The following is a 25,116-nucleotide window of genomic DNA, read 5'->3' on the forward strand; positions in this document are numbered from 1 at the left end:
CTCTTTTATTTCTATCCTAAATATCTGTGCTTGTGCTCTGTACCCACAAAACTAGCATGACAGGCTTTGTAACACCATGGGTGCTAAATGTACAATGCCAGGTTGTTGCATTATTATTTTAATCTGGAAAAAGCAACTTGGGGGTGGTGGTGTCCAGTCATGACCCTTTCCTTATCTCACCATGGTCCTGAGGGCAGCCCTCCCAATTAATACCAAAGGGTGCAAATTTCCAGGTGTAACAGTATCTTTGGAAGGTGATTCCATCAGCACTACGGACGGGAGGAATGGAGCATAAGAATGCAACATCAAGTCACATGTACTTTGGGTACAGCAGTTGGTATGCTCCATCCTAAAACAGTTCTATACTGGTTCATCAAGTCGCTGGGTAAGATCAGCTTTTCTCAGAATTTTTCATTTGCAAACCACTTGAAAATTCCTGGGAGTCTCAGTGGACTATTAACAAAACTTTCAAACCAGATAAGAAACTGCAGTTGCTATCAGGATTGTCCTCACAGGTATGACTAGAGCACACACTGGCAGAATTTTCAAGAGTTGCGCCACTTGTCACAAACACTGGTTAAGATTGATTTAACCCTCAGGTTCAACCCCCGTAGCACTTTTACAAAACTGTGTGAAGCAAGTAGTGAACTGGCACAGGAAATGATTGCAGTCACATTCATACCATGTCATATGAGGGAAAAGAAAACAAGCTTGATTTGTAGCACATACTGTATTTTGGACAATATATTCTAGTGATTTCCCAACAGCAATAGCACTGAACTTTTAAATCCATGCTGTATGTTTAAAGGAATGGTACCATTGTGTGATCTCTGGTGACTTTTAAGAGATCTTTAAGAGAACTTAAGAGAAGGCTCTCAACTCCATACAAAAGTACCAGGTGTACTTATAATCCCAAGCATGTTTACTCAAACGTAAGTCTCAGTGGGTTCAATGGGGCTTTTCTCACACAAGTGTGCTTGGATTCGCTTAGGTGGAGACTAAGCCCCACTTGGACTCAGTGGAACTTACTTCCAAACAAACATGCACAGGACTGGGCTGCTGACCTATGCTTATGCCAATCCTTATTTTGCTTACTTTGGGAGGGACAGCCTGCAGAGCGGTGATGTAGTTCTCCAGAGCAACACGGCGACGGTCATTGAGCATGGCTTCAACTCGTGCCATGTGAGTCTCCACAAGCTGCTGTCTCTCATTTGCAGCTTCTTGTTCCAACGATTCCACCTTCTCTTGGAAGTGCTGTTGTAGAAGAAACACAAGTTGTCACAAGACAGCAACAGGAAACTTGAAACCAGCAGATGCCACCCAACTGATTCTAAAATATCCCATTTTTAAACTGACTTGTAATTGCACTGAATAAACTGGGAGCTTCTGGCATTTAGCGTTTCCTGCATTTCTTATTATCGGGTGCTGCCAATCTTTCCCACTCTCTAAAAATCATGGAAATGACATTTCCGCATGATCCAGTGATGTGGCTTAGTTTCCACTTGGACAGCCAACAACATAAAAATTGCTTGAGTGTGCATAATCAAGGAAAGAGAACCCATTCTTCACCAAGCTAATGATCAAAAAGCACAGATATCTTTTTCCTTTCCTTTCAAAAAAAGCAGGTAATTCTAAACTGAAGGGTTTTTAAAACAAACAAGCAAGGAAGCAAGCAAAAAAACCGAAGAGGTCCCAATGAACACTCAGCTACATCTTAAGCATGCTGGGCACCAGTAGCTGGACATGTCAGGCACTGACAAGGGCCCCAGAGGTTCAGCTCAACCCCTCACAGGCCTGACTTGCCTGTGTTGCCACTCACTGCCACCCCATTGGGCAGCTGTTTTAGCAGTGGATGAGTGATGGTACTCCTTCTGGATGGGAACTGAGGCGTGTTGCTGTGTTGTGGCAGCAATATATAAAAATAAAACCATGCAGCTGTGTGTGTGTGTGTGTGTGTGTGTGTGTGAGAGAGAGAGAGAGAGAGAGAGAGAGAGAGAGAGAGAGAGAGTGTGTTCAGTGTTAAGGCCCCATCAGTGTCACTGTACAGATGCTCGCCCTGATCTTAAGTTTGGAACCCAAATACCCAACAGGCACACAGAGTTTTGTATGCACAGTGGTTAAGCTCAGACTTCTTCACAGCTACACCTCACAGGTGATGGGTACCATATCATCTTCATCACAGAATTCAAATAATATGTAAAGCATCCATGTTAAGATCACAAGGAGCCTCCACCCATGCTTCCTTCAAACTATAAAGATGTGGCAAATTGCACTGACAGGGCTGCAGCATGACTGAACATGGAAGTCCTGACTCACACATTTTTCAAATTACATGGAGAAGATGTAGCAGTATCCATCTCCTTTTCTCAAAAGGACGATCAGCTGTATTGGTATCGTATGACCAGGATTTAAGCCACCTAGACTTGTGAAGGCAGATTCCACATTGTGTTGAGGGAGTGATCTCCAAATTCACAGGACAGAACAAGTAACCCTACATTTCCAAACCTCAAGGTACACACTGGAACTCAGTTTGGCTACACATTTATTTTTATTTTGCAATCCTAATTGGTATGGAACATTCCTTTTTCTCCTTACCTGGATGACTGCCTTTTTATCAGCCTTTGGCAAATTCTTTGCTTGGTGTTCTGCCTCCTCCCATTCCCTCATGACCTGCCCAGACATAAAACACAATACGAGCAAATTGTATTAGGTTCATACTCAGAAGGTGATTTGAGATTTTCTGGTGGTTGGAAAAATAAAATTAATCCAACAAAGCTATTTTGTGCTGGCACCCACAACACTTCTATCAATTTATGATTACAGGCACCCGATTTTTATTTTTACAAAAAAAGCAGCATTGTTTTAGGGTATAAATTTTTAATTATTAGCTCATGTATCCTCCCAATAATGAGCACAGAGCAACAAAACTAAATGTAATGTCTACACTGCCTCTCAAGGACAGGTTTCAACCCTGCTACTCTGTCCACCCCACCAAGCTAACTATGACCAATATGAAAATAAGTCAGGTTTTAAATGGAAAGCTGGAAAACAAATGGGCAAAAATTGAGTTTCCCTTCAATATACCACTTGCTGTGAAGTGTTTTAGTTTTTCTGCAACAATGGCATATGGCTAAGATCAAACTGACAAGCAAAATAACACACTTCTGAAACTCTTTCCCACAATTAGCGCTCTGAATTTGAAGGTCCTTCACAACAGGCCTTTTCTTTTTTGAGGGGGCAGAAACTGAACAGTTATATGAATTAGTGAGCAGATTCTATTACATATTATGCTCAGGGATTATGAAACACAGAAGGCAGATGATTTGTGAAACCATATATTAAGAGATCAGGTTCTTCATTCCCTAAAAACCCCTCCCCTTCCCCGCTTAAAGACCAAAGTACCTTGAACATTATTGAATCTATAGCATTAATTTAAATATATGTGTGATCTGTGATTTCATCTAACATACTTTTTAAATATAAAAAAGAAAGCTTAAAAGCAGCCAAGGCATAGGGGAAAGAAGACTGAGACTGTGGGTCTGCTGCAGCTTTATTGTGTGTGTGTGTGTGTGTGTGTGTGTGTGTGTGTGTGTGTGTGTGTGTAGATATGTATTTAGATGATAGAGATAGATGATAGATAGATAGATGATAGATAGATAGATAGATAGATAGATAGATATAGATATAGATAGATAGATGATAGTGTGTGTGTGTGTGTGTGTGTGTGTGTGTGTGTGTGTGTGTGTGTAGTTTTGGAGGGGAATGGGGAGGTTGCCTGTTTTTTTGCAGGGTTTTTTTTTTTAAGGGGGTACAATATTTTGCCTGTTGTTCTGGAATGGAGGCTGTAAGCGCTGGAATTTTTTTTCTTCAGTGAACCTGCTATTTTGTGGTAGCTTTGTTACTTTATTAGCTGTGCCTCCAAAATGGGGGAGTCCTGAACTAAGAATCCATGCAGCTACATCTTTTGTTTTTGTTACACTAATTACAGACACTGCGGGTGGGGGTGGATAACTGGGCTCGCAGTGTGTGGTGTTTGCCACAACCAGCCCAGGCACAACACACACAGCTAAATGTCACTGGTGCCAATGGGTACTTTTTAAACTAAGCCTCATTGCTGTGCACCTCCAATTTTTGTGGTGTGTGTGTCTGGGCAAGGAAGAGACAAATCTCCCTTCCCTTCCTTGCTGTGAATCTAATAAGAATCATTCCCTTGCGGCTATAATTTTTTAAAAACTACACAAAAGATGAGCTGAATGCTATGAAATTAAGCTTAACATACGGTTCAACCTTAATTTTTTCCTTTACCATGAATTATGATATTTGCATTCACACCCACCAGTTTTGCTTGCAAATGCTTTATGTACTGTTGCTTTAAGTACAATTCTTCACACAATAGGTTTTTCCTTTTGTCTTTTTAACCAACCTTCAAATCTAAAGTGCACATGGCTAACACATTCTGTGGAAATTAGCATTACAGTGGTACCTCGGGTTACATACGCTTCAGGTTACAGACTCCGTTAACCCAGAAATAGTACCTCGAGTTAAGAACTTTGCTTCAGGATGAGAACAGAAATCGTGTGGTGGTGGCGTGGCAGCAGCAGGAGGCCCCATTAGCTAAAGGGTGCTTCAGGTTAAGAACAGTTTCAGGTTAAGAAGGGACCTCCGGAACGAATTAAATACCACTGTATTGCCAATGTGATAAGACAGTATTTGGCTTGAGCAAGTTTTCAACATCTCTCATCCGCTCCTCAAACATTTTAACTATGAGGAAGGTGAGATTATAAAATGGCAGGTCATGAGGCTGGTCTGAAGAGATGCAAATTGGGAGGCCCAGAGTTCACTCTGGTGCAGGGATGATAAATACCTTGCAGAACTTGAAGAGCATGATTATCTTTAAAAAAATAAGACACTGGCCCAAGCTGTTATTTTAGCAGGCTATGTTTTTGTCATCAGTTAAATCTGAATGGTCTATTTACTCTAGCTGGTCAGAAAAATTCATCAGCTTCTGCCAGACACCATCCACATACATAAGTGTCGCAAGAAAAGGAAAAATAAATACATTTTGGGTTTTCGTTTTTTGAAGGTCACGGATTTAGAAATAATCTATTTTTTCAAAAAATCATCTGTGGGGGATGGACAGACCCAAGTGATAGAAACAAGAATAAAAATCACTAGATTAACATGCATTCATTGAAGAAGGGCTCCCCAAGAACCATGAAGTTCTCCTATAAGTGCTTATAAAGCTATTCTCCTTCACTGAAAATACAAAGCTATCACAGCCATACAGATTTATGATACTTCAAAGACTTGGCTGTTTCATGCCGAGAAAATGACAACTTCTGGGCTGAGATTTAAAGAAGGCAGCCATTTCAAAGTCAAACTGTTCTCAGAATTCAGGACACACAGCATGATATAATGCAGGGAAATGGATGGGGAGAAGAGTTAACACATGCCATCCATTATTATCAAGGCATATTCTAATCACACCAACCCCATTGTACTTCAAAAAGGAGATTTTAGATTTTATCCTGAGTAGGTGTTCTACACAGCGAGTTTTACGATTATCAGCAGTTCTGATATGTCTGAGGGAAAGGGCATATGGAAAACACCTGCCAACCATGAGGTAATTCTCAAAAAAGCAAAACAAAACCCCCCGAATGTCTCTACTAGTTATATGAAGAACACTGTAAAACCTAAGCAAGTGTTATGGCATGACTGCCAAGAGATTGGGTATTCTGCCTGCGCCCGGACAGTTGCTACACGGCCAGTCCTGAGAAGTAGAGAGCTATTTGCTTCAGACCACAGAGACAGCTGTCCGGAATGAATTTGTATGAGGACATGTTAAAAGAAGCTACAAAGCAGGCAAGCTTGTATGTCCTAGGAATAAAAAACTTAAGAAACTGATAAGGTGAAATCAGTGTGCATGATAGGGTTTTACTGATGCTTTCAATGAGGATTAAAAACAACAACAAAACTCTATACGAAGATTTGAAAACCCACCACCACAAACCCGTAACAATCAGGATCTCCTTACCCCTTTCCTAGAACAGCAGTGCACACATAACATTAGAGCTGTAAATGTTTCAGAAGAGGACAACCAAGATGGTCAATGGGACAAACCAATTCCCCTTTGAGGAAAGGCTAAAATGGGGCTTTTCAGTTGAGAGAAAAGGTGAGTGGAAACAGGTGAGTAAGATTATGCAATGTGTGGAGAAAGTGCACAGGCAATGAAATACAGTCGCACAAACATTAGAGGGCATTGTTGCATGTTTCCCACCCACCCAAACATCCTTTCAGCTCCAAATGTCTCACTGCACTTTGCACAGAACCATAATAGAATTCCTGCCCACCCACCCACCCAAATTGGTTCCATGAAAAATGCAAGTCTAATATGTACCACTTTTCTTTCACTGCATGTCAGTAGACTGACTGTCAACAACAACAAAAACTTGTGCAGTAAATTATGCAAGGAGAGGTCTTCTGACCCATTTTAGGGAGGAGAAAGGATATCAAGCTCCAATAGGAAGATCAGTTTATAACACCAACTTGCAGCTCACCTGAGACATTCTTTCACGGTGCTTGGCTTCAAGCCTCTCTTTTGCTTTTTGGAAATGGGAATGCTCATTCTCATCACCAGGTGTCTCCAAGTACTTGTCAACAGCATCAGGAGTGCTGGCAGCTGTGGTGGGAACTATGGATGGGGATTTACAAAAGGAATAAAGAGGCAAAAGGTTCACTTTAAAAGTGAAATATAGAAGAATATAGAACTTCCAATATACAGCAACTATTTAAAGCAACTAGCTACTAGAGGAATATAAAAAGAGGATGGTTCATAAAGAGAAGATTTTGCTTCATAGCGGGGGGGACCCCACACAGATAAAAGATTTTGCCCACATTAGGAATTAAGAAAGCATGCAAAAATTCAAGTTATTCCAGTTCACGTAAAATATATAAACAATCAGAAGAGGCAAGGATTTTAAAACTAAGTACAGTACTGTGTTTTGAAAACAAACATGTGCCCCAACACACATGCACATATTTCAAAAACATCTCCGGAGGCAATTTAACTCCCGAGCCATACTGCCAGTCCAGAGGGAGCATATTACAACTCTGTTCTACAAAACCCTTTTCTTACACATAACTTCCAACAACACATTTGCATTTTCTGACTGTTCTATACACCTAACCATTTTTATCATCATGTTAGAATTGCTGACATATACTTTGGTTCTATGTTTTCTATTTTACTGGGAGACGGAAATAGTGTACTAACAAAGATTTGATATACTGTATGCAGCTCCACAAATTTCTAACTTCCAGAAAAAGGCCACACACTTCTGTTTCTCATTATATGACTGACATTAACAATTCCTAATGGTCAAATGCCAAACTTCACTGCTAATAATTTGGGGTTTGACCAAACTTTCTTTTAGATTTAAGTGGAATTAGGAACAGCCAAAGCTGCCTTATAGGCTACCTATGTTCCCAGGAAAGGTCTTTAAATTCCCCTGCTACCTAACCCTTTCAACTGGAGTACTAAACCTGAGAGTTTCTGCAGGGAAAAATATGTTCCTGACTACCACTACACTACAATAATTTCCCAAAATACAGATAAAAAAATCAAAAGCTTATTTAAACATGAAATTGTAATGTGTACACATGCAGATAAGCACTCAAAGTGTCTTCCCTGGAATTTTATTTCCCTATATTATAGTTTTTCCAAAACTCAAAGTGTATTTTAAGCCCTTTTGCAGCTTTCTGAATTTTCAAGAACTGATGGAGGAGTAAATTTTCCAAATAGAAGAAATGAACATGAAATGCATTCGACAATCAATTAATAAAATGCATTTCCAAACTGAAAGATGCTAAATATTTCACATTTCAGTGTTTCTGCAGAAGCTATTAGATAGTTGTACGTGGCACAACCCATATATGACCATTTTAGAGAACCTCTGAAGGCATAGGACATACACAAATTAGAAAAGTGTACATTCTTGTGAGCATGCATATTTGAGTACAACTTCACAGTTTTAGTTTCGAAGACAATTAGTACCAAAGACTTAAGGTACAACTACTTGTGTGATGGCTATTTCTTTAGAAAGACTCAAAATTATCTGCAGAAAGTGCCACCCAAATTACCTATCAACAATAGAAAAGATCACAGAAACATCTCTCTACTGTCACTATTATAGGTAGGATGACGACGCAGGTGTTGTATCCTGCAACTGTTGACAGAAAGGTTATGAGTTCCCTGTTAGACAAACAGCTAGTTTCAGCATAGAGTCTATGTTAGGAATGGTACCAATACTAATTGAACAAGTGGGACTGCACAAGCTGTAGCCGTGTCCAGCAACGGCAAATTTCTGTATGTTGCACAAAGCAAACCACATCGATTTGAGGCATGTCCAATTTGTACTGCTAATATTTTCCCACAAGGCAAAAGAACCTGTTTCCAAACTGATTTCTGAGAGATAAATGCACAGCCCCGGCTCACCCCACTGGGGAATGCAGATGGCTTCTTCAAAAGAAAGCACAGCTGAGGCAAAGCTATCACATTTTGCTGACATCCAGACTACAGTACTTTGCACCCGGAAAAATATTAAGTCCCCTTGACCAAAAAAAAAAAAAAGGAAAAAAAGAAGTTGCAATGAGAAGTGTTTGCACAGCAACCTTAGGCACTTAGCGGTTAGTGCTTGCAAAACTCGTGATGCAATGCTTTCCATTTGGCGGTCATGCCATTTTCTGACTTTTAAATTTCAAACTTTTTTTAATTAATAAAAGCTGGCTGCTCCATTATCATCCCTGAAAATAGAGCACACTGCAAGTACAGCTGCACCGGGGGTGGGGTGGGGAGGTAGAGGCAGTTGACCCCAGGACACTACTGTAGGGTAGCAAGATGGAAGGACTGGTGCAGTTCAATACTTGACTGCTGCCTGGGGCAACTGCTGTTCACTTTAGGCAACATATTGCATAGCTGTGCCAGAGAGCAACGTAGTCCTGACAAGGAAAGAATAAGAGGCAAACGAGATGTGTCAGCAGCAGATCAGATTGCTTAACTTTTTTGCTTCCCCATTCACATTTAAGGAGGAGAATACAGGGCCATAAGAAGAAGAAGAAGGAGGAGGAGGAGGAGGAGGAGGAGGAGGAGGAGGAGGAGGAGGAAGATGGTGACGACAGGCTTGCTTCCAAGTGGCCTGCTCTCCTACTCCCACAAATGTCTTTCTTCCGTATGAGCTCGCTTCCAGCACCAAAAACTATGTGTGGGATGTGGGGCTGGAGGGTTGGTTGGATGAAAGGTAGTTTAGCACAGGGATGGGAAGCAGGTGACCCTCCATATGTTATTTGACTACAAATCCCATCATCCCTGACTGACAGGTGGGGCTAATACCAGTTGGAGCACCAACACCACCCTAATCTACTGTCTCAGAATAAACATATCTTTCACATCACCAAGAACTGGTTCACATAGTTGTCCTTTACAAGGTGAATCTGGTTTGATACCCAACAAATTTATTCTGTCCTTCAGATTAGGGATTAGGAACCTGTGGCCCTCTAGATGTCAATGGATTACAGCTTTCATCTCCCCTGACTGCTGACTGAGCTTGATGGGAGTCCAAAGCACATGAAAGTTCATGGGTTCTCCACTCCCAATTTAGCGTCCCTAAAAATATCAGCTAAAGGCAAACAGAAAATTGGATTGGACAATGTGTGTCCTGAGGCATGCACACCCCACACCCCCAACTATTCACAGAGCACAGGATGTGCACATCTGCATTATGCCCTAGAAGTAGGGCTAGATGAACAAGCTCACCTGGAGTCAAATCAACAGAGCGGTTGAACTGCAAGAACAGGGAAGCCCTGAAATTCAGCAGCCTCACACAATAGCATTTCTTTCAAAGCTTTCTTTCCCTGTCTGTTTTCTTATCTTACATGCTAGCATTAATTCTGCATCCTTCTTAGCACCAAGATGCTAAGGAAGCTCTAATTTGGGACATGTGCTGGGTTTTTAATACAGATAAAAGGTAAATGTACCCCTGCCCGTACGGGCCAGTCTTGACAGACTCTAGGGTTGTGCGCTCATCTCACTCTATAGGCCGGGAGCCAGCGCTGTCCGCAGACACTTCCGGGTCACATGGCCAGCGTGACGAAGCTGCTCTGGCAAGCCAGAGCCGCACACGGAAACGCCGTTTACCTTCCCGCTAGTAAGCGGTCCCTATTTATCTACTTGCACCTGGGGGTGCTTTTGAACTGCTAGGTTGGCAGGCGCTGGGACCGAGAAATGGGAGCGCACCCCGCCACGGGGATTCGAACCGCCGGCCATGCGATCGGCAAGTCCTAGGCGCTGAGGTTTTACCCACAGCGCCACCCGTGTCCCTTTAATACAGATAGAGCACGTTAAATACATGATGTCTTCTTATTGCATGACATTGATTGTAGTTGGGTGGGGGGGAAGCTACGTTATGTAAATCTTAAGAGGTTGCTTCAACATCAATTCTGTGAATACATTCCAAACACAACACAATACATTCTTGCTGTAAAAATGAGCATGTTTATGCCCTATGTAAAACCCAAAAGAAGCCAAACAGACAAATGTATGTTACTTCTGCCCACCTCCTTTTTAAAAACTGGATTAAATTGCTAGTTTAACCTCAGACTAGCTCATATGTCTGTCTCGCTTTTTGACTTTACCATGCTTTCCATTTTAAGGGTGATGGAACAGGATTTTAATGCAGATAAGTCCAGAGTGATTTTTATTCTCAGCCTAGCTAGTTGTAAATTGGCTTGACTGACTACTTTTTGTCACCTGCATCCAGGGATCAATATCAACTCACACACCACGGGGCAATTTCAAACTGACATGCACTTGAATCATTGCAGCAAAAGGATTTACTACTGTGTGGATTAATTACAGCTCCTCGTTCTGCCACTGCCATGGCACTAGTCCACTGCAGAAATGTGCAGACTAGAATTAAATGCTGTAGTATGAGGCTTAACCTTCAAGCCTCTCAATGAAAGATATTTTAGCACAACTAAATGCTAGGTTAACTACTACAGTTGAAGAGTCCATTTTCAACAGATAAACAATACTCAAAGTGCTTTATGATCGTATTTGTCAAAATGACACTGCTATATAATCATTACTGTTTGCTTGTTACAATCTTTTCCTGGGAAACAAAAGTAGGGACGATATATTTCAAAGACAATCCTGTGATCTTGAACTCTGAACCTAGGTTTTCAAAATTCAAGTCTCTTATTCTTTTCTTCCCTGTTCTCTTAAAACTATGTGCATGAACCAAAACAGTTATTATTATTATTACTGCTGAAACTTCATAAAATAAAATGTTTAAAGTTTTTAGCCTCTGTAGCACTTCTGGGTAAGGAGAACACACTCATAAGCACACTGTTAGAGAGGGTAATTACTCTTTAAAACAATGCACCTGCAATTTAAAAAAACAACTGTTATACAGACCTAATATTTCCAAGCAAGAATACTGTCTAGACTATTCCACTATCAGCTATAAAATGGTTAATGCCAACAAATTTTAAGATATTGCTAAACCACTCAACTCACTAATGAGACTGGCAAAATCCCCCAAAAATTGTGTTTCATTTTCTGGCAGCTTGAGGAAAACATCCGAGCGCCAGAGATAAGGAACATTTTCTTTTAAATAGTTTCTTGATTTTTCTGGAACTGGATGGTGCCAATAAAGCAACAAAAACTGGCTTGGTTGGATTCTCGGAGGAACAAAACTAAAGCAGAATGCAAACCTGGTTTTGCTGAAAATTAACTGCAAGGAGAGAATCAGGGAGTTGTCTGTGAAATCACTAGCCAGGATACACCTTGATTTGGCCAAGAAGCAGTGCCAGTTCCTCACTCCATCAGTACACAAGAGGTGATGTGTTCAATGCTCTTATGTTGCTTGCCAGTTCTTACAGACAGCAGATGCATTTGGGACATTGTTAGAATGAAGGGAATAAGCAGCAGTTCCAGGCTGCTCTCCCCCTCCTTCAAAAGCTTTTAATTCAGTTTTTAATTCAAGATTGCATGAGGGGTGGTTTTCCTTCAAACAGCATTTTACTCTGATATAAAGTTTATTATGTATGATGGTGTGTTCTTGATTAAATGGTTACCATCTCACTCAGGAAAACTTTGCTGAATAAGCATCTGAGGTGAGAAACTGTCTGAAACTGTGTTGGTTTCTAGGCCTTCTTCTTCCCAAGGGAGAAGGAAGTACATTGAGCTGACAAGGAAGCAACTGAGGGTTCTTTTGTTAATCCAGTGGCTTGGAAACCAAGAACTCAGTCTGTCATACATCAGCTCCAGTAAATGGACCTTTGAGATTCAGGGCAAATTCACATTTGAAAAAACATTAATTGGTGCAGCCGGTCTTGAATGTTACCAGTTCATACTACAGATTGGATGACTGATGCATGTTTGAATTCTCTCTCTAGTTTCTGCTCAGATTTGACCCAATAGTGCAACTATAACTCATTTTCTTAATGAAAACTGGTTTGGTTGAATTTAATTTGATGTGCTTCAAGATTTGGAGTCTCTTCAGAGAGTCCACCTGAGGGGGCAACTTATCAGGATTTCCTTTGTCACAGAAGGCATGAATTAGTGTGACATGTGAGAAGCCTTAACCTTTAAAGTTATCTCAGATGAAAATGAGGTGAAATATCCCTTGCTAGATAGAAGACAAGAGAGAAAGAGAAGCGGCCTATATTTCATGTTGAGAACAAAAGGCTAGAATTATATCATATGTTTATGAAATTTGATTTGCTCTCTCTCTTCAGGTCCCCCCGCCCATGGGAATTCTATGAGGCAGAGCTGAGACAACAGGACAGTTACATCAAAGCTATTATATACCTTATTTGGTTCAGACCACAGCTCAGTTTTTCAAACTATAAAAACTATCAATTTTTAATCAATCTCCCCACAATACTATATGACGTCTGCTGTGTAGCTACGTTAAATATATTTCTCAAATGTACGTTTTTGTTTGTTTTAATCTTGTATAAATTTCCTGTTGGGTTTTTTGCTTTTGTCTCATAGAAATATTTTTAAAAATATATCCTAGGACCTTTGGTGTACATCTTTGGACAGATATTTTCCAGGGCCACCCTAATGGTCAATATTTGAACAATTTGAGACCTCTGCTAGAAATTGGGGTGGGGGAAGGATGGTGTCAATAGACAATTGTATTGAAAAATGGGACATACAACTTTCCAAAGAATAAAGCAGTCCAGGTGATCTGAAAAGTTAGCACAAATAGTCCAACAAAGCACTATAGCTAATAAATCCTTGATGTTTCTGCAAACCAAAGACTTACCACAGTTTAGGGTCTGGGCAACATACTAAACTATGGGTAATCAAAAGAAGTAGTGGAAGTTTCCAATCTCTTCCTTGTGACTGTATTGAAAGAGAGGCGAGGGAGAATTCCATGAACCAGAGGCCTGTTCCCAGTGTTTACTGCGACGTCCAAACACAAACGTTCAATTGTTTGCTAGCTACCCAATGTACAAAATAACAAAAACAATGTGCACACATGTGTGAAATAGACTCTTTCCTTATCACCACCGGTGGGGGGGGGGGAGAGAGAGATCTGTTTTATAAAAGGAAAAGGAAAGATATAAGTAAACTGAGTAACTTTTTCCACTGGAACCAATTTGTTGTTGTTCTTTATAACGTGAATATATGCATCTTGGCATTTTGATGCATGTCTAGTGTTTTCCAAAAAGAGGACAGCAAACAATTATAAAACAACCAAAGGCAGCTTTACAGGCTTGTGGGCTGTTTCTGTTTTAATCATGCATTGTACGTGCATGAGAACAAAGGCACAGACACACACGAGCAAATGCACTTCCAAAGCAAGTCCTACAACAGAGACTCTCATTCCAAGTGCCTCATCTCCCTGCTTCCATTACCTTGTGCCTATAACAAGTCACAGATGGGAAAACAAAAGTCGCCAATTGTCAAGCTTGAATAGAAAGAGAGAGAGACACGTACTAATGGCCAAACACACTCTACAAGATGTGAGCAATTAAGAGAAGCTGACAGAGGGATGTACGGTTAGTGGTGGTAAAAGCCCACTCCCAGGGGAATTAAGCAGCAGAGCCAAAGTGGCACAAGAGAGAAAAGAGAGAGAGAGACTGCCACAGGCTGGAGAGGTCCACTTACTGACGCTGCCACAGACTGCCATGCAGTATTCCTCAGTGTCAAAGTTGTTTCGGTTTCCACCGCATCCGCCGTAAAAGAATGGTGCACATTTTCCTTCAGTCACATCAAAGTACCAGCGGGAGATCATTGAGCGGCAAGGACCAGTCTCAGCTTGTTCAGAGCACACCTCTAATTATAGGAGATGTGGAGGAACTATATTTAGCGTGAAAGTGGAATTGTCAATGCTCTTCTGCATACCTTTATTTGTAGTTATATACATAGCCCTAGGAGACCAGGAATTACCCTAGGAAGAGGTTAATCTACTAGGTGTCTCTCTACATGTTTGTTACATCATTCAAAAAACAACTGCTTTTAGTCCCGCAATTCAAATCAGATTCAAACCATTCAAGCTATTGGTTCTTCTCTCAGTGGAGAGCTGAAAGTCCATCAAGGAGGACCTGAACAGTACACTATTTACTTTGGAAATGCTCATGCATTGCCACATTATAAAATCACCCATCAGAAGACAAAATTGAAGTATAGTGAAAGCTATTTCTCCCTATGCCGAAAGGACTGATACACCGATGAAGGCAGGACAGCTGAAGTTACTCCCAATATAGTCCCATTCTCAATAACGACCCTTAAAACAAGAGGTCTCCAATTTTGTATGCTTCTTTGTATGACAGGGGGCCATGTCCTAATGGAACACATCACACATCTACAAGCTTAAATAGATTTTGTTATTTAGGTTAGCTACTATATCTGCCTCTGAACTAAAAATGTAAAAAAATAAAATAAAAATCTATATGCTCATCTTAGAATCCCATTATGCATCAGTGTACATATCTGTAGCCCTTTACCAATAATGTTCCAAACAGGAAATATATATATACATATATATATACAGATACACATACTCCTTTGTAAACCTGCAGAACATTAAATGGCTGAACATAAAATGGCAGTTCTTCGGTTGTCATTCCTTTCCCCTTTCCTCATGGAAGCAGAATTTGTCATGATATTTATCCAGAACATTTTTAGGAGCATAATTTTGTTATTATTCCATCCTATCACTGCATGTTTCTACGTCATAATCAACCTGCTAGCCAGTATGTCTTTCAAATCACTTAAACTGTAAATAAGCCAAATTTCCCTCCCCACTTACAAATGGTTGCTGAGACTTTCAACGCACTTTTCACCTAGGATATTTATCTTACCCCATACAAAATGCATTTGATCTTACATTTTTGCAAAATTACAAACATCTTTACACTATAAGCCAAGTCCTTCCACGTTCCTCCAGTACGCTGAAGATTATCTTGGCAAGTCTGCTCACATCAACTGGGACCAATGGTGAAGGGCTCCTGTGTCTGCTAAGATTGTGTGTGTTCAGGTTCACACGTAACAATAAGCAAAGAACCTTGGCCTAAGGTTAAACCCAATTACTGCTTCCCGGCTGAGTTGGCAAACAATTTAGGAAGGGGATAGCTTAAGAGTTGCATCCAAATCCAGGAGGGTGGCTTGTTTCGCCTTAAACTATGATCTATTGTTGGCTTAGAAAGCTTGGCTTGTTAAGGCAGAATAAACACAATCCCAGGTTCAGACACAACACTAATCTATCCCCCTCCTAATGGTTGGTTTATTAATGGATGGTTTATTACGTCAAGGTTCTTGGCTCACTGCTACAAATACTAGGAAAACACAGAACACTTGTGTGCATCTCATATAAAAGCAGTAATGTTATGCCACCTTTTTCTGGTGTTGCCCAATTGGCACAGGACCATGATGGGGCCTTCTCTGTGGCCATTTCACACTTCTAGAATGTCCTCCTTAGTGAACTGCACCTGTCTCCCTCATTATTAACTTTCAGGAAGAATTTTTTAAAAATCCTGTTCACTCAAGTGTTTTATGACTGTTCCTAACAACCCTGAGATTAGCAGCTGTGAGAGTATCTGAGTATCTTGCATGTTTTTAGCCATTCTTAGTATTTTTAGATGTTTTGGTTTTTAATTGTGTGGTTGGTGGTGGTGTTTTTACTTTTTTGATGTTTGCTGCCATGGACTCCCTTGAAAGAAAGGTGGAAAAGACACAGTCAAGAAATAAAATTAATATTGGAATATTCAGCCTTAAATGGTATGAGGCACCTTTGGCACTTTAGGGTATATCGGGTACTGTACACGAAAGACTGCAATTTGTAGAGCAACTGTGTCTACATCTGGTCATAAGAACCATCACACTGCTCTGATGTTTTATTTACTGATATTTTACTGAAATGTTTTATTGACAGATTTCTGTTTAATTCCTTTGTTTCTTTGGTTAGAAAATTGTATCTATATATTTTTCTTTTACATTTTTGTTATGTGTAAACTGCTTAGGGGTTTTGCAAATGAATTGGCATCGATATATTATGAATACTTTATTTGGAACATCCAATTGGCCTTGTGTTACGTATGTCTAAATGTACAACACAAGAGGACAAAAAAAATGTAGATGTCTTAGCAGAACCACACAACAGTTTTGAAAATATATAAGCCCAAGTCTCTTAAGTTGGAAAGCTAGTACCTGACTGTGCAGGAATTTTATATGGTGTATAGTACAGACAGTTACCTGAGAGTAAGTTGGTTTGAACTCAGCAGGAGTTATCTTTAAGCAAAAATGCACAAGACTGTACTGTGTATAATTTAGAGCACAATCCTATACATGTCTACGCTGAACTAAGCCTCCCTAAGCTCAATGGGGTTTCCCCTAGGTAAGTGGCTATAGAATTTCAGACATATTCCCAGAACAGAACTCCAAGTTTAATTTTACCAAGAAGAAAATTAGTTTTTCTAAAAATACACTTAGAATCAGAAGCCAAATACTAATTTTAATACCCAAAGACAAAAGCTAATTACACAAGAGGCATTTTCGAATTTATCTGGAGACAGCTGTGAAGCTGGCACGCATTTTTAAGAATAAAGCTTAGGCATTAGCTACACCATGGCAACATTCTCCCAGCAGGCAGTTACAGGAAGGAAAATTAAATTATTCGTTCCGAATCCAGTCCAATAGAACAATCATTTCTATGATGGTAAATACCTTAAAACTGTAATCTGTACCCACAAATAATTAAAATTAATGTTCACTTCCAAATGTTTATTTTTAATTCAGCGAAAAAGAATAATTAGGACATGAATTTAGCAGTTAATATAGTGCACCTGGAATATATAGGGCAACATCCAATTAAGTCATACTTTCAATCAATCTGTTTGTATGACTCACTTTGGCTATCACCCATGGCCTTCTGGTTAGCATATTATATTTTAAGAACTTCTGTTTTATTTTCCTGAAATATTCATTTCAAATCAAGGGATCAAATAGCTCCAGGCAGCAAATGTTTTGCATGGGGGTTCTGCTCCCAGCCCCTGCGAGCATTGTTGGTGTGCATCCTGCCCTCTTCTGGGTCCAAAAGGACTCGCACATCCACAACCATGTGTCGACTGGATGTGCCTAAAATGAGTACTGCCTGCACTGCACAAAGGAAAGAGCACTACTTCAAAGGTTCTTTATTTTACCTAAATCGGCAGACTTACATAATTTAATGGCCAGGAGCATTACATTCATAAATTGTTCTCTTGTTAATGGATTGTATACACCCTGTTTTTTAAAAAATACATGGATCCAGTTCTGCCCATGTCAAACTTTAAGATGGTAAGTGAAATCTCTCCCTCAAGTTTGATGGAAATACCAGTGTCTTTATGTAAGCCACTTGGGATACGGACCAATTGTTGCTGCTACTCTGTAAAGTGCCCTGTAAACTGATGGCACTACAGTGGTACCTCGGGTTACATACGCTTCAGGTTACATACGCTTCAGGTTACAGACTCCCAGAAATAGTACCTCGGGTTAAGAATTTGCTTCAGGATAAGAACAGAAATTGTGCTCCGGCGGCGCGGCGGCAGCAGGAGGCTCCCATTAGCTAAAGTGGTACTACAGGTTAAGAACAGTTTCAGGTTAAGAACGGACCTCCGGAACGAATTAACTACTTAACCCGAGGTACCACTGTATATAAAAACAAGCAACAGAAATGACCTTCCAAGTCAAACTGTATAGTACTGCTAACAGCAATCCCATTTGCTCTGACAATATCCATTTCCTAATGTTCCCAACAGTCATACAAGGACAAAAGAATGATAGTAAAAAAAAGGAGAGTATATAGAACTCTATTTACAGTCGTGAGAATAAAGAATAATTCACAAATATCAAAATACCATATATAAGCACCAACAGGTGAATTAAAAATGACAGATCTATAAAACTAGTGGCATTAATCAAGGATAGCCCAGTAAATACAAATACATGACTCAGACCTTTGTGAAGTCTCCCGTAGCTGCAAAATGGTTGCTTACAGGCTGTTGTCTTTACAAGACAGCTGGATGTCCTGTAGCTTCCTTTCAGTATCTCCCTTTAGGTGAGAATTAACCTTAAAAAAGCTATTTGCATATATATATATATATATATATATATATATATATATATATATATATATATGGAGAAAGGAAGCATCTGAGTAACAACTATCACGAAAGAACAAAAGAACTCAGGAAATGGCTGCACCAAGACACATTCCTCAGCTTCAGCCAGACCTTATAAAATGGCATTCACTTTTTTCTCTCATCAATATTCCTATACCAAAGTGACATGACATCTAACAAAGCAGCTGTGACACACAGCAGACCTTTTATAATGGCTGGTGATTAAAGTGTGATCAGAACACAGGTAGGCAAAAGTACACTAAATAGCCCTAGAATCAGTATGAAAGATGGTCATTCAGTATTAAAAAATGTCTAATCTTCTGAGGACGCTTCCTGTCATTTTTCTTCCTTGCAAACCTATCTGTGAACGCATGGGGAAAAGAGATCGTCTCTGGAAATGTCATGCCAATATGACTTAGATCTGTGGCGAGAACACTGTTTCTCAGCATGCCCCTCTGCTTCCTTGCTTATCATTTCTCTAGGTCTTCTTGCCTTGTCACTTTCAGGTCCTTGAAAAGGCTTCTGAGGGAGTGACAAGGGCTGTGGGCAACTGTGTTATCTGCCATAGGAAAGAAATCAGCAACCTGCAGCTCACAAGCAATAGCACCTGTGCAGACTGAATGCTAGCTAAACGTACAAACCTAAAAGAAAACCACTGCTTTAGCAGCAGAGACTCAGTCCCCCGATGCTATTGAGAGCCTCTGAAAACAGATATACGCTTGTCTCATGACGATGCTTATAGAAATGAAGAGTTGTACTACTAGTCTCCCAGGAAAACATTCTTACGTGAAGCCATTCTTTCCTCCTCCACCACCACCCCTGCTTTCCTGAAGCAGAACAGCTGTTAAGAACACACCTTTCATATAATATGTTTGCCGACGGGCAAGAAATAACAGGCTGCCACCTGTCATTCTCCAGGCAGGATTTAAACTGCAATGTTCCTGGAAATGGAAGCATTTTGTGTGTGTTCCATGCTAGCATGAAGAGGTTTGGCTCCTGCTTATTAAATATGAGGAGAAATTACAGTGAAGAAAAATATACTGGCTACAATCTTTCCCTGCGTGAGTGCAGCAGTTATGGCATGCAGAGGGATCTCCATTTGAACAACACTTTTGTTTCCCCTCCTCTCTTGGTGCTCCCATGTGGAGAAAGAGAGGCCTGTGAGCACTTTCCTTCTTCAATATCCAGCCTACCTTCTCCACTCTGTCGAGGAAGACAAGCTCAGACCCAGATTCATTGATTGAGCAAAGGAAGAGAGACTGTATGGGCGACACATACAACTGTGTTTTCCACTGAGGTCTCTCTAAAACGACTTTTTGATGGGAATGAGGGAAAGCACTTTCTCTGTTTTGACCCCCAAGGTGCTGAATGTCCTTTTGCAGGAGATCTGCATCTGTCCTAATGGAATATATTTTTGTTTATGTCAGGTCCTTAGCCTGATCACTGGCCAAATACAGTTTTTGCTGCATTTGGAGTTTAAAAGTAGGATAAAAATATATATCCACCAACAAAGCAAATGAGGAGTTCCATGGAATGTTCTGCTAGCCACCAGATGGTTCAATACACATAGAAGTAATAAAAGAGGTCTGAATAAGTAATACTTATTTGATCGTTTTTCCACATTTCAACTAAGATGCAATTAGGATCTCCTCTGTTCAAAGCATACTTGTTGTAAGTTACTTTCCCATCACTGCTTTATTTAATTGGCCTAGTGCAGAGGTAATGTTGCTAAGCTCAAAACCTTGGCTAAGTGACTGGGAATAGACCAGATTCAGAAATGTCTTCCTCCATTCCCCAGAATCGATCTATCGATTCCTTCCTTTCTCAGCACTAGTTGTGATTTATCAGCACACCTGCATCAATGCTAACTTCAGTCTTGAATCTTGTTTGACAACACCATGGAACCTGGTAATTTATTTGTCATGCCAATTTGTATCTCTGCTCTTCTCCAATTATGTACTCAAGGCAGTTAATAACAATGCATTACAATGTAATAATACACAACATAGCAAAACATCTATAGGAAACATATTCAAAAGCAACTAAAACACTTGAGTTCTTAGGTAGCACAAACCATGATTACCATTGATACAGGTGCAAAGAGAAATCATGGTTAAAGCCAACAAGGAAAAGGAAGGAAGGGAGGAGTCTGTATGCTGCCTTGAGCTCTCTATGGCGTGCTTTCGCCCTCAAGATGTTGCTAAAACACAAGTCCCATCTGTCTCAGCAAGCATGGCCAAAGACCAGGGTTGGTGGAAGTTGTAGTTCAGCAACATCTGCAGGATGGGGAGGGTAGGGTCCCCACACCTGAGCTACTTGAAGGAAATGAAAGAGATAAATGTGACTAATAAAATAATAATAGTACTGAAAGCTCTCATTTCTACATATGTGTTCATCCCTCTCTCATAAATACTCAGTATCCAGAACACAGAATAGGTTATTCGGTTTTGGAAAATATCCATGCTTCTTCAACTTTCTAAGCATCCTATGAAGTGTAAATCCCCAAAGTTGTTTTTTTTTACAATTGAGTGCTATACATATTCTGCTAACAAAATAAACACCGCAGCCATTCTTGTATCCTATACTTGTTTCTCACTATATCCTGTAAATCTAAATTTGTACCATCATCTGGCTTCTAAATGATGATAGCTTAAGAAAGGCGGGGGGGGGGGAGTCATTAAACCACCAATCTATTTTTGTTACCCCCAAGAACATTTTTCATTCTTAATATAAGCTGATGACCCAGCAAGCTAACCCCCTCTTGACATGCATCCTTTCCCAACTCATACCTTACTAAAACTGTTCACCACATGGTTGACACTATTTTAAATTAAAAGTTCACATCTATTTTAAATCACTTTTTATCCATGCGCACAGAGATGACAATCATCAAAACATGATTTAGGTTGTTACTGGGAGTCTGAGGGGAGCAAAAGGGGGCGGGGAGTAGCACACAAATTTGGCAAATCACAATGGAAAAGCATGATTGGTATAGCAACTTGGAATATTTTGCTGTTTGGAACATTTTTTGCAGTAATGGGCATATGCACACTGTGAAGATCAGTTCCTTAGACCTCATGCTCTATAAATAACAGCTTACCTCGAACAACCTCTTCTACAGACTCTGTAGTTGTGGTAGTGGTGGTGGCGATACTGGTTGTTCGTTCGGTGGCTTCCTGAAACTGATCATCTGCCTCTTCTTCAGCTTCATCACCATCTTCATCATCGTCATCAGCATTTTCATCCTCCACATCTGTAATGTCCTCTTCCTCTGTCAACTGTTCTTCTGCTATCTTGTCATAACTGCAAGCAGCAATGGATTCTGTTAAACTCCTCACAATATGTTTTTTAAAGCAATTAATTCACAGCTTTATGCAGCTACAGCCTTTATTAAACTGATCACTGAGAAAAGAAAAGAACTTTTCTACACTGAGAAAAGAACTTAATATGTAATAATAGTCATGCTAGACTACGTGACCTCCCATTGCATGGCTGACTCTATGACCTCTGCTTCACTATTATTTACCCTGGCTGGCAACAATAGGGCTAGAACAGGCACCTGCTCTTAAGGAAACAGTGCTGACTTGCCACTAAGCCAGGAAGCCAGAATGTTTGCATTTTTAGCATACAAAATCCAATTAAGCTATAAATATTATTTATATTGAAACAGAAGATGGGCTTTTAGATACAACTGCTCGATTTTTTTTTTTTTTTAAAAAGGGGGGGGGGTCTGAAGAGAAGAGACACCTGGACAAATATACAGGAAGCATTACCAGGTTTTCCAAGATTCCTAATGCCCATCATCCCAGGACTCAGATCTTTAGGGTAATTGCATTACACAAGCCATTAAGTGCATCTCTAAGTCCACTGATGTGTCTATGTTATCTGTCAGCTTAATCCATCTGAAATAATAACACATTATCTTCTTGTTTACTCAGTTAACATTTGTGCATTTAGAAAAACTGGAGAGGACTACTCCAAATATAGCATCTTTGCGTGCTTCCTTTCAAAAGGAGCTTATTCAGATATACTCTCAAATGCATAATGGCACAGGACATAATCCATTAGAGGTAAATCTATTGGTCCTTAAATGGCGCAGCAGTGAGCATTCATACGGGAGAATACTAACCTAAACTTACATGGTGGCACCTCTTCTCTTGAAGTAAACAAAAGTGGGCATCCTTCTTCTATGAGATTTCTCAGCTATGGCAACAGCTACTTCCCGTACATACATAAACCAGTACAGTTCCAACCCAGGAATGCCCTGTGGAGTTTTTTGTTGGGGGGGGGGGTCACACTGGCTGGTAGCTTTCACCGGTGTTTTTCATGCTTTCAGCAGGTACAGTGGGATCTCTGTGGTGGCAAAGACCTTCTACTGGCGGAGTCAACTCCAAATCCCCTCCACCAAGGCAGATTGGGGGTTTCAATTGCTCTGTTAAGTGCTTCATCTGGAGATAAATTCCTTTGGCAGATATTCCTAAGTATTCACTCTCCAGCAGATAATAATCACAGCTTGGATTAAGAGTCACAGGCAACCACATCTAGTTTACAGTAAACTGGCTCAACCTGCTGGTGCTAGTAATTAGTTTTCCAAAGCCTATTAAACGTATTAAATGATGCACGGGGCAAATGCTCTCCTCATTCTTGAGGGGAAATAAGAAGGAATCTCAAGTATCAGCAATGTAATGACAATGGACCCTATGCAGCTTGACTATCCAGTTTTGTTTTTGTGAGGATCTTTTTGCTTCATAGAAGTCTTCCCTCACAATCACCTCAGGACTGATTAGCCTGTGAGTAAACTGGAGACTGTGGGGATGTGGGGTTGCACACACTGGAGGAAAAGTCTGAGCAGGCCAGATGCAACTTATGGGCCTCATTTGCTAGCCTGCAATAAAACAGTTCCCACTTCTCATACCACACAAACTTCTAAGCAACCAATATATGCAAGATCAATGCTGATCTTTTTAGGGTTCCAAATGGCACAGGAAGCCAGAAAGCAGCAACGAGAGGTGAGCAGGGCTGGCCATGCTTGCCCCCACTCTTGCTGAGGGATCCAGTAACTTGCATTTCTCTGTTTTCCTGGCACTGAATTTGAAAGCTAAAGAAAAAAGGAGGGGAATAAATATAGCAGCAGGAAGCTACGTAAAATGAATTATATGGTCTATTAAATTACCAAGAGGGGTCTATAAATGGATTAGGCCAGTTTTGATAATCATCAGAGGTTGCTATGTCAGGTGACTTAATTCACTCATCAGAGCTTCAACTTTTCTCCTGAGATTGGGGTGGGAAGGAGTTCCTGTTCGTCTCTACAAACACACCGTGAGGAATTTATGACTGAGGAATTTATAATTCCAGAAATGAAACCCTCCCCAATCATTCTGATAACTCTTTCTAGAACTTTCCCCAGTCTGCAAATATAATTTTCTAGTGGGAGTGTAAAGCAAACGATAGCAAGATTGAAGGACATGAGGTAAACATTATCTTAAGTATCAAGCCATCAGAGTTAAACACTGTTAAATATAACATCAAACATCTAACACCAGACAGGACATAAAACTCAGATCTCTTAAAATATCCTGCTATGACTGAGGACTGCAGTGCAAATATAAAGTCCACACTTGAGTAAAAGTCTATTTTTCAACCTCTGAGATGATGAAGCATAGACACAAATCAAGGTAACGTTCTTATGAACATTCCATGAGAGCATTCCTTTTAGCATCTTTAATAAACTGCCATCACAACATCCCTTGTGCTACGTCACACTGAAAGAGCCATATAATATAGCCAAGCAACTCCTCTCTAACGGCATGTTCAGAAGAATATAGCACAGCACAGGGAATCAAAGCCCTTTACCATTCCTCAATTCAAGCCCAACTTCTGTTTCTTAGAAGCAAACCCTGAAACAATTTCTCCAAATGTGCAGATCAAACACAAACAAAATGTCAAATTTAAGAGCTTGAGCACATTTGTCTGGCTAATGACAATTCGCTGTACTGAAGCTAAAACCCAACCCTAATGAACTGTATCTTAAGATTCCATTATGAACATAGGTTAGAATCTGTGTTTTTTTTAAAAAAAATAACTGTCAACTTAACAAAAAATAAATCCTAAAGCAGTATGTTCCTTCAAAGCTTTTTGCATCTTAGTACAGTGGATCCGTTCCGGAGCCCCGTTCGCATCTAGAAGCAAATGTAACCCGTGGCTGCACGTCATGTTTCGGCGCTTCTGCGCATGATGTCATTTTGAGCGTCTGCGCATGTGCAAGCGGCGAAACCCGGAATTAACGTGCTTCATTACTTCCAGGTTGCCGTGGAGCGCAACTCGAACGCGCTCATCCCGAAGCACATTCTGTTATGTACTGAAGTTCTCACCCTGGGCCAGCAGGGGGATACTGTAGATAGTTATGCAAATGAAAGATCGAAAGTGACGTTCAGTGATTGGATA

The 25,116-nt window shown here is 40.3% G+C and overlaps 1 protein-coding gene across 5 annotated transcripts in view; it reads right to left on the minus strand.

The window, feature by feature from the left end:
- The window catches only part of APP (amyloid beta precursor protein), a 144,542-nt gene that overhangs the window by 33,402 nt on the left and 86,024 nt on the right, over window positions 1–25,116 (minus strand). For 2 of the 5 annotated variants that reach the window (XM_028726975.2, XM_028726974.2), the window contains exons 6-10: window positions 21,773–21,975; window positions 14,180–14,347; window positions 6,558–6,691; window positions 2,596–2,670; window positions 1,096–1,254 (exon numbers count right to left, since the gene is read on the minus strand). In XM_028726975.2, coding sequence (XP_028582808.1) covers window positions 1,096–1,254; window positions 2,596–2,670; window positions 6,558–6,691; window positions 14,180–14,347; window positions 21,773–21,975 — 739 coding nt within the window. The remainder of the gene's footprint in view (window positions 1–1,095; window positions 1,255–2,595; window positions 2,671–6,557; window positions 6,692–14,179; window positions 14,348–21,772; window positions 21,976–25,116) is intronic. The other 3 variants (XM_028726977.2, XM_028726976.2, XM_077927293.1) reach the window with 2 other exon arrangements.

This window comes from Podarcis muralis, chromosome 4 (assembly GCF_964188315.1).
Source record: "Podarcis muralis chromosome 4, rPodMur119.hap1.1, whole genome shotgun sequence".
In the NCBI taxonomy this organism is placed as follows: Eukaryota; Metazoa; Chordata; class Lepidosauria; order Squamata; family Lacertidae; genus Podarcis; species Podarcis muralis.